The sequence below is a fragment of the Fundulus heteroclitus genome, unplaced genomic scaffold (assembly GCF_011125445.2).
Source record: "Fundulus heteroclitus isolate FHET01 unplaced genomic scaffold, MU-UCD_Fhet_4.1 scaffold_44, whole genome shotgun sequence".
NCBI lineage: Eukaryota > Metazoa > Chordata > Actinopteri > Cyprinodontiformes > Fundulidae > Fundulus > Fundulus heteroclitus.
Window position 1 is genome coordinate 873,546 of NW_023396857.1, and position 9,189 is coordinate 882,734.

Genomic DNA, 9,189 nt, shown 5'->3' on the forward strand with positions numbered 1-9,189 from the left:
GAAAATAGAAACAAACGTGAAGTAAAGACCGGCAGCCTGTCCTCCCAGAGACAGATCTGGAGTCGTCAGAACCGGATCAAACCAGAACGACGGACCGATCCGCTAGATGATGCTGAGCAGAGTCTCAAAACGACACGTTTTCACAACAGACGGAGCAGATTTCAGAACCATCAACTGTCCCAGATTGTGGTTCTGACCATCTGAGAGAACCACAGACAATTGAGACTTTTAAAACGGACTAAAAACATTTCTTTTTAGATTAGATTAGATTCAACTTTATTGTCATTACACAGGTACAGGTACAAGGCAACAAAATGCAGTTTAGGTCTAACCAGAAATGCAATAGCAGAACTTATGAGTTTTAACCTTACACAACAATGTTGTTGCACTATTTATACATAAACATGTTTTATATTGATGTTTTTGTCTATCTGACAATCTCACTTGTAGCTCTTTGAGTTATTTTTAATGTAAAGGATATTACAAATACAATGTATTATTATTATTATTATTATTATTATTATTATTATTATTATTATTATTATTATTATTATTATTATTATGAATTGACATTGGGTCGGTACCAAACGTCCCTTTTCTTGCATGAACAGTCAAGGATGAAAGGACCAAAACTTCTGAAGTTCAACGTTCTGAAAACAAGAAATGAGCTCCAGCATCTTTGGATCTGGAATAAAACCTGGAGTCAAAATTAAAAGTCCAACATGGTCCAAAGACAGCAGACAGGTCCTCAGACCTGTCCTCGGTTCCATCCACTGATCTGTCATAAGACATGTCCTCTAGCTGTGTTCTGATCCGTCTGCAGGTCCAGATCACAAAAGACAGGATCGCTTCCATTCTCAGGGATGCTCTCTGATCCATGCCATCTGTCCCCAGGTCCATCTTCAGACCTGTCTTCAGGTGCTTCCCACAATAAGCTTCAGTCCATGCAGAACCACGTTTATCTTCCAGATTATTTAAAGTTCTCTGTTGCTGTTTCTGTTTACATGTTTTCATTGATGGGTTCTGGTCTATAATCAGAACCAATTCTCCAGGTGTTCTGGTTTCCTGCCCTGATCTCAGGTCAGCTCTGTCCCCATCCCTTGTTCCTTGTTTTGGTCATCCTTCCTGTCCTCAGACAGCAGGCGTGTCCTGTTGTCTCAGATTATAAATGGGGATGTGTTTTCCTCTCCTTCTAAACCGGGCAGACGGCGTTCACGGTGAGTTCTGCTTTTCCTTCATGACTCCATGTGAGGCTGATTCAGTTCAGCGACAACTGAACTCAGATTTTCAGAAACATTTCAGCCGCTAACATTTACTTCCAATAAGAGTTTAAAATGTTCAGATTTCTGATTCGGTTTCTGTCAAACTGTGTATTTTTTACCTGAAAATTGGAAATAAATCATATTTCAGCTTCTTTATAAACTACATTTTTGTCAAAAACCTAAATATCCAATACCAATCAGTTTAAAAATCAGTGATATTGTTCTGCATTTCTACAAAAACAAATGTATTTTCATTCTTCCTGATCTGAAACTCGTTAAATCAGAGGAAAAGTTTCTCTATGGAAGCTCAACCTAATTCTAAACAGAAGAAGCAGGATTTGTTTGGAGTTTGCTGCCTGTAGAAAATAGCAAAAGATGGGTGTGGGCTTCTGTGATTGGCTGCCCGGCTCTGACATCACACAGGTAAACAACAAACAGCTGACCCGTCACTGTTGCTTGTTTTTAACCTGCCGTCGACAGATGTGCGTGTCCAGGTTTCTGAGATGTGTGGGCGTGTCTCTTGTTCCGATGGCGATCATCTGTATGCTGTCCAACATCCTGCTGCTGCTTCCTGAGCTGAAGCCCCGCTTCCTCCTGGAGGGTCATGTGACCAGAGAAGCCACCTGGGCCACGGGTCTGTGGGGCTCAGGCCTCCTGGTGAGGTCATCTGTGTGAAGGGTCAGGCGTGTGCTTGCCGTGTTTTCTCAGCAGTCATGTTGGACCTCAGAGCTGTTTGCTTTCAGGTCTTACTTGGAGCACGAGCCTTCGTCCAGAGCAGCAAGACCAAAGGTTGCTGCGCTTTCAGAAGTCAGGTGAGCGCCCCGCACCTCAGAACCTAAGAAACTGTTAAAATCAGAATCAGAAATACTTTAATAATCCCAGAGGGAAATTACAGTTCCAGTACAACCATTCATCACATACATCACAAACATTTCGGGGGAACCACTGACTGAGGCCTTGCTGCCGAGGACCCCGCCTGACGTGGTTTCCACAAGGCGCTGCCTTTAACCCTGTGGAAAGATAGGAGCCACATTTGGGGAGGGAGAGGGGGGAAAAAGGCATATTTCACACTTTATTCTTTTCCAGGATACAGTTTGAGATATCAACAAACCTCACACAAGAAAAGCATATATGACGAGGCAACATTTAAGCAGAAGGTTTACATTGGAGACTTGTCGCATGTAAGTCCATGTAGATTTGTGGCCGTCAGTTGTGTGTAGTGAATGTTCAGTTTGTCCATGAACACTGTCCAGAGGGCCATTGTCCTTGATACGATGGAAAGTTTATCAACTGGCGCCATTGTTCTGAACGCATCCACAGATGTCCGCGGGGGAGGAGGGAGCAGGGGGAGTAGTTCTGGGCCCTCTCGCCATAACATCCAGGGGAGTTTTAGATAAGGGGAAGCCTAATCCAAATACACAGTTTGTTTTGAGAACAAGCTGCATCAACTTTCCTTCAGCTTTAAAGTCCTTTGTCACTGGCTCCACATCTCTAATCCAATATTCCAAATTTGTTTGGCTTTTTTCCGCATTTCACATCCAGATTTTATCCCATCTCACCCCTGAGTTCAACCACTGTAGCCATTCTGCGTTCCAGCGCATCCAGCTTGTGGTTCTGCTCGTTCACGGCCTTAAGGAAATTTGTTTCTGAATTTCTGAATTTGTTGGTACATCAGAAATCCTCCGAATCCAAAAAGAAGAAATCCAAGTATCGTGAATCCAAACATGTGTACGTCTTCAATGTCCTCGATAGACAAAAATCGAAAAACACGCCATTTTCCACCTGTTCCAGGAATCTAGGGTGTATCCCACGAAGTGTGTCCCATCAGGACAGGATGGGTCCCCTCTTCCCTGCCTTCCCGTCGAAGAAATTTGATCAATAGCATTGAGAGACCAGCTGACCAGATCCATAGTTTTCAGAATTCGGGTGATATGAAGAGAGAGTTCAAAAGACAAAAACACAGCAGAAGCTGGGACAGCAAGGGAGGGAGGAAAATGTGACCTTCTCTACCAAGAGACAGAACAGAAAGGAAAACCCAGGTGGATCAGATGTAGTCAGGTGTCACCAATCCTATACTAACTCCAACAAACCCAAAAGTGTTTCCTTTCCCGTGGTTGCTCCAGGTGTAACAGGTGTGTCCGTGTGTTTCCAGATGTTGTGTCAGGCTCTGTACTCCTGCGTGGGGCTGCTGGCTGCCTCCGGCTGTTCTCTGGTCAGCGCCACAGGTCTGTCTCAGGGTCCTCTGTGTCTCTACAATTCGTCTTCTGGTCTTACCTGGGGTGTCCCCCTGCAGCCACTTCCTGACAGGTGAGAAAGGATTAAAGGATCCAAACCAGATGTTGGAGTTGGGTCTCCTGACTGGGTCTCTCTCTCTTTCTCTGCAGACACTCAGGGTACTTGTACAACCAAACTCTGTGGTCAGGGGTCTGTATGGCCCCTCGCTCCGTGGTTCAGTGGAACGTGGTTCTGTTCAGCATTATGGGAATCACCAGCGCGCTGCAGGCCGTCCTCTGTGGACTGAACATCCTGAACTCTCTGCTGGGGCTGATCCTGGGTCAGGGGTTCGGCCGTAATAGGGTGAGTGTGCGTGGTCAGATCTGAAGGCGACGCCATGTTGGATATTTGAGGAGAGGCTCCAGTGGTTCCTCAGGCATAACTCCACCTTCCTGTGTTTGTTTCAGGTCGCTCCAGTTTCAGTGTAAGATTTGAATCTTCACAGGAAACCAGCTCAACACTTCAAAATAAAAGCACTACAGCACTTTACCTAAACAGTAGCTCTGAAATGCTCAGGGTCAATGTTTCCAGAGACTCTGACTTATTTATGTCTGTCACAAATGTGATGATGGCGATCCAAATCAGATTTCACCTGCAGACTGATGATCCGAACGATCCAGATTAATGAACATTTTATTTATTTCTGTACTTAATAAAGTAATACAATCCAAACCTCAGTTTGATCATTGACTCTAATAGCTAAAACATTCTGAGAAGCAGTATAAAAATGTAACATAAAGAAATCGGCACTAAATGCAAAGCAGATGTTTTTCCTGTGAAATCGTGAGACCAGGAAGTCAACAATGAGAGTGAAGCTGAGGCTCAATCTGAATACCCAAAATAACAACTCCTACCTCCTGTTCCTTCACATTTCACGGGGTCAGCAGTCAGATTTCTATCTGCCGAATTCGGACAACCTTTAACTCTGACGTCATTACGTGACGGAAATTCTAATGGATGATTCTAGTCAAATCCAGGCCTACAGCCTTCTGAAAATGAACTACAAAGCGCCACGTTCTCTTCTCTCTGGACATTTTCGTTGATTTCTGTGAGGTGGGCTGTGCTGATACGTCATGTAACGCAAAGAATTGTGCGATACCCAAAGGGTTCTTAGCGGCGGTAAGGGACGTCACGGAGTTTCTAGGCTAAACTAGCCGCGAGAGGGAGCATAGGCTTCCTTTCCTACCTCCTTCCTCACTGACTGCACTATTCAGACAGAACGTACCATTGCAACCACTGACGCAAAAAACAAAACAACTGGACTTCTGTTCTGAAGCTGAAGACATTTCGCCTCCCATCCAAGAAGCTTTCTCAATTCAAAATGTCTGGAGTTGTGTAGAGTTTGTTTTTTTAACCTTTTTTTTTGGATTGAACATGAACTGGATGACTGAGAATCTTCACCAGCATTCCTAATTAGCATTTCCGTTTCCTTTTATTTCTTTTTTGCGTTATTTTAAAAGTTTGATAAAAATTCACACAACAGCTGGTTGGAGGCATGACTTAATTACTCAATGCAATATGCTCGTTTTCCTTAAGCAGGGGTGTCAAACTCCAGTCCTCGAGGTCTGGTGTCCTGCAACTTTTAGACGAGTCCCTGGATCAAAAGACCTGCATGAAATGGCTGAATCAGCTCCTCAGCATGCAGTCAAGAGCTGCTTCTGAAATCGTCTCTTGGGTAAAGACTCTTCAGCCGAAGCGAAGTGCAACAGCGGTCGCCATGATCAGAGTTGTCTGAATAGTCAGTCAGTAAAGAAGGAAGTAAAACAAGCCTGTATGCTTCCTCTCATAGCTCCTTTAGCATAGGAGCCTCACAAGGTCCCTTACTGGCTAAGGAGCTATAAGGAATCCCATAATCCTTTGCGTGACATGACATATGAACAGCCACCTCACGGAAATTAACAAAGATGTCCGGTCAAGGAACATGAGCTTGGAGCTATAATTAGAGCATTATGGATGGAGCTAAGCTCTCCAGAGTCCTGATAAAATGACTCAGGTGTGCTTGACTCCCCTGACTTAAAGTGTAACTCACCACGATGTAAAGATCGGACCCTGCTGCAGATACATGTTGAAAGTTGCCACCAAAGTGGGTGTTTCCAAGAGACATGGAAGAGCGATGGGAGTTTTAAGCGGGGCTTGTTGCTGCAGCGGTCAGGACGAGGGAAAGTGACCTGTTGAAAGATGGGGCGACCAGGGCGACATCTGGTGTTTTTACCACAGAACTGCCTTTTGAGGCTTGCTATGGTGATGAAGACATGTAACATTTGAACTAATAGAAAAATTCAACTGTAATAGCCACCGTTCAACCCTACATTGGCAGCACTAAGACGGTTTTAAGACAAATATTGCAGAACTAAAGTTCACATAAAAATGTAAAAAATTGCAAATTGTCATTAAGGTAGCACTCTTAGGCCAGTTTATAATGTGTAACTGCAAACAATGTTGATTTTGGGCTGATTTACCTTTAACGGTTGACTTTGTAAAGCGCCTTGATATGACGTACTGTGAATTGGCGCTCTACAAATAAACTGAATTGAAAAATCTGTTTACATCCACTGAAGCTACCAATGAGAAAAAAACATTAAAATCGGAAACATCTAGTTACAGTAAAATGAGGGGACATGGTAGGAATTTATTGGAGTACAGTTATGGCTTGTGTATATATATATATATATATATATATATATATATATATATATATATATATATATATATATATACAGTGTGCGATTTGCAAAAAAAAAACAGAGGGGGGGATAATTTCAAAAGTTGTATTAATGAATCAAAGTTTTATTAATAATGGTTAGCTAGCAGGTGCTCTTTCAGGTAGCTAGCTAGATGCAGTAGGTTAGACTTGTTTTTAAACTTGCGCCATCTACTGTCGGGACTCAGGAGTGGGTATTAATTTACTTTAACTGCTTTGAGCAGAAAATGTAATAATACTCTTTAAATACAAACAATAAAATTAATTTACAAATGTGAAGGACACAAGACATGTATTAATATCAATTTTGAAAAATCCATCATATTCAGGGGTTAAAGCAAAAACAATCAATTTGACTGAAAACACTTTCTAGTCAGCCCATATATTCCCGGGCCGTGGACGTCATGCCACCTTAGTAACCTCATTTGCTTATTGTAACAAGTCCACTTTAACCAAATCTGACATTTCCATTGACAATTCCTGTATCTCTCCCACCTTCCGGCTTCAGAGCCTTTGCACCATCAAGGACAGCCCTCTGCATAATCTCCTTCACTTTCCACATCCGTAACATAACCTGGTTAACTTTCATATTTGCAGCATCAAGCAAGTTCTTCCTTCGCACTTTTGCCAATCTGGTCCACTGTCCACTCATCTTTCCACTTTACAATTTCAAAACCCTCCATAAACTGCAGCTGATTCAAAAGACAGCAGCTTGCATCATTGCATCATCTTCTTCACACCTGTACATTAACTCCACTGTCACATTCAATATAAATCAATCCTATATACTCTGTGTCCCTACCTCTCGCTCATTGACTGCTGGAGATGGTCAAGAGCCCCTCCACGACCTTCTTTGTTACAGAAAAGCGCAGGTGGAATAATATTTATGATTTTTTTTTTTTTACTTTTTCCGAATCAGACCCCAGTCAAACCGGGACATCGTTTCACATTCCGACCCTCCTTCTTCTTCTTAAAAAAAAGCGCGTCATGCTAAATTAGCCGAGCTACAGCGTTACTCTTTCAGTTTTAAATAAAACATAATAGCGACAGGCACACTTACTGAGGGAAGTTGTTGTCAGCTGTTTTATGCACTGAACTTTCTGACCTGCTGGTTTACATAAATCCAAAGAAAACCTTTCATTTATGCATCTGTGGTCAGTTTGAGATTTTCTTTTAAAAGTTAAAATGTTTGAACACCGATAAACCTCAGACTGGTAGATTTCCGCTTTGCAAAGACCCGCCCTACTCTCCTTCTGATTGGCTAATGTCCTGGCTCTGCCAGATTTCATTGATTAAGCGCAGCTTCTGTTTAAAACCTTGAATAAAAAGTCTACACAGAACATTTTGCGCTCATTTTCCAAATGACGAAAGTCCCTCACAGCGACGGAGAACATTAAACCCCTGATAATATTATTTATTCAGATCAGAAGGGGGAGGAATGTATCCCCCCCCCAGGGATAAAACACGAATGACCAGAGGGGGGACGTCACAACCAGAGGGGGGGAAAATCCCCCCCATCCCCCCCCAGCAAATCGCACCCTGTACACACACATATATATATATATATATATATATATATATATATATATATATATATATATATATATATATATATATATATATATGCATATCTATATATATGCATATCTATATATATGCATATCTATATGACATCCATACATATGGATGTCACAGCAAAGAGATTAAAGACATCATCAGGGGAGGCAGATCATCCACTATTACCATCTAACATGGTAATAGTGGATGATCTGGGTCAGTGTGAGCTTCTGTGCTTTCTGTGTCTCTGCTCTGTCTTCTCTAAGCCCCAGTGGGTGGAGGCAGATGAGCGTTCACACTGAGCCTGGTTCTGGTTCTGCTGGAGGTTCTCCTCCCTGTTAAAGGGGAGTTTTCCTCTCCACTGTCGCTTCTGGCCTCTGAATGGAGACCAGATTCTGAATGTGGAGCAGAGAAATCCGGACTCTTTAGTTATTGTCCTTGGCGACTTTAACAAAGGTAACCTTACTCATGAACTTCCTAAATATAAACAGTTTATTAAATGCCCAACCAGAGAGGACAGCATTCTAGATCACTGCTACACCACAGTTTGCACATTGTGCAAACTGTGGTCATAAGCGTGACTGCTTATCACGCTTATGATAAGCTGTCAGACATGCTTATCATGCCGTTCCCCGTGCTGCACTGGGCCAGTCTGACCACGTCATGGTTCACCTGTTTCCTGCTTACAAGCAGAAACTAAAGCTCTGCAAACCTGTAGTGAAAACATCAAAGATGTGGACTAGCGAGGCTGTAGAAGATCTTCAGGCGTGTTTGGATTCTACTGACTGGGACATTTTCAGGGCTGCATCCACCAGTCTAGATGAGTTTACAGAGTCATATATCAGCTTCTGTGAGGACTGCTGTGTTTCATCATGAACCAGGGTGTGTTACAATAATGACAAACCCTGGTTCACAGCCAAACTCAGAAGGCTAAGGCTAGACAAAGAAGATGCCTTCAGAAGTGGAGACAAATGCAGATTCAAAGATGCAAAATACAAGTTTAGCAGGGCAGTGAAAGAAGCTAAACGACTGTAGTCTGAAAAGCTGAAAGACCAGTTTGCAGCCAACAACTCTGCTTCCATCTGGAAAGGTCTCAGGCAGATAACAAATTACAAGCCTAAACCCCCCTCTCCATGAACGACCAACAGTTAGCAAAACGACCTGAACTCCTTCTACTGTCGTTTCGACAGACAAAGGGACAGTCCTGCAATCACCCCCCACGACTCCACCCAACAGATCACCTCCACCTCCTCCTCAGTGACAACTCTTTCCATTCATGAGAGAGATGTTAAACTCTTTAGAAGACAGAAACCCAGGAAAGCTGCTGGACCAGACTCTGTGTCTCCATCCACCCTGAAGCACTGTGCTGATCAGCTGTCTCCAGTGTTCACAGAC

At 42.9% G+C, this 9,189-nt stretch overlaps 1 protein-coding gene across 1 annotated transcript; it reads left to right on the forward strand.

Moving 5' to 3' along the window:
- Positions 1-1,257: 1,257 nt before the first annotated feature.
- On the forward strand, positions 1,258-4,103 carry LOC105920665 (transmembrane 4 L6 family member 5). The gene is made up of 5 exons (XM_021312763.2): positions 1,258-1,919; positions 2,006-2,074; positions 3,415-3,569; positions 3,647-3,839; positions 3,944-4,103. Exons 1-5 carry the CDS (start codon positions 1,638-1,640, stop codon positions 3,962-3,964), a joined length of 720 nt encoding a protein of 239 aa, XP_021168438.2. The 5' UTR covers positions 1,258-1,637; the 3' UTR covers positions 3,965-4,103.
- The last annotated feature ends 5,086 nt before the right edge of the window (positions 4,104-9,189 follow it).

Coding starts and splice junctions, on each gene's coding strand:
- LOC105920665 (XM_021312763.2), top strand. CDS start 1,638: ATGGGTGTGGGCTTCTGTGATTGGCTGCCCGGCTCTGACATCACACAG. Junction 2,075..3,414: donor GCTGCGCTTTCAGAAGTCAG/GTGAGCGCCCCG, acceptor GTGTGTTTCCAG/ATGTTGTGTCAGGCTCTGTA. Junction 3,570..3,646: donor CTGCAGCCACTTCCTGACAG/GTGAGAAAGGAT, acceptor CTTTCTCTGCAG/ACACTCAGGGTACTTGTACA.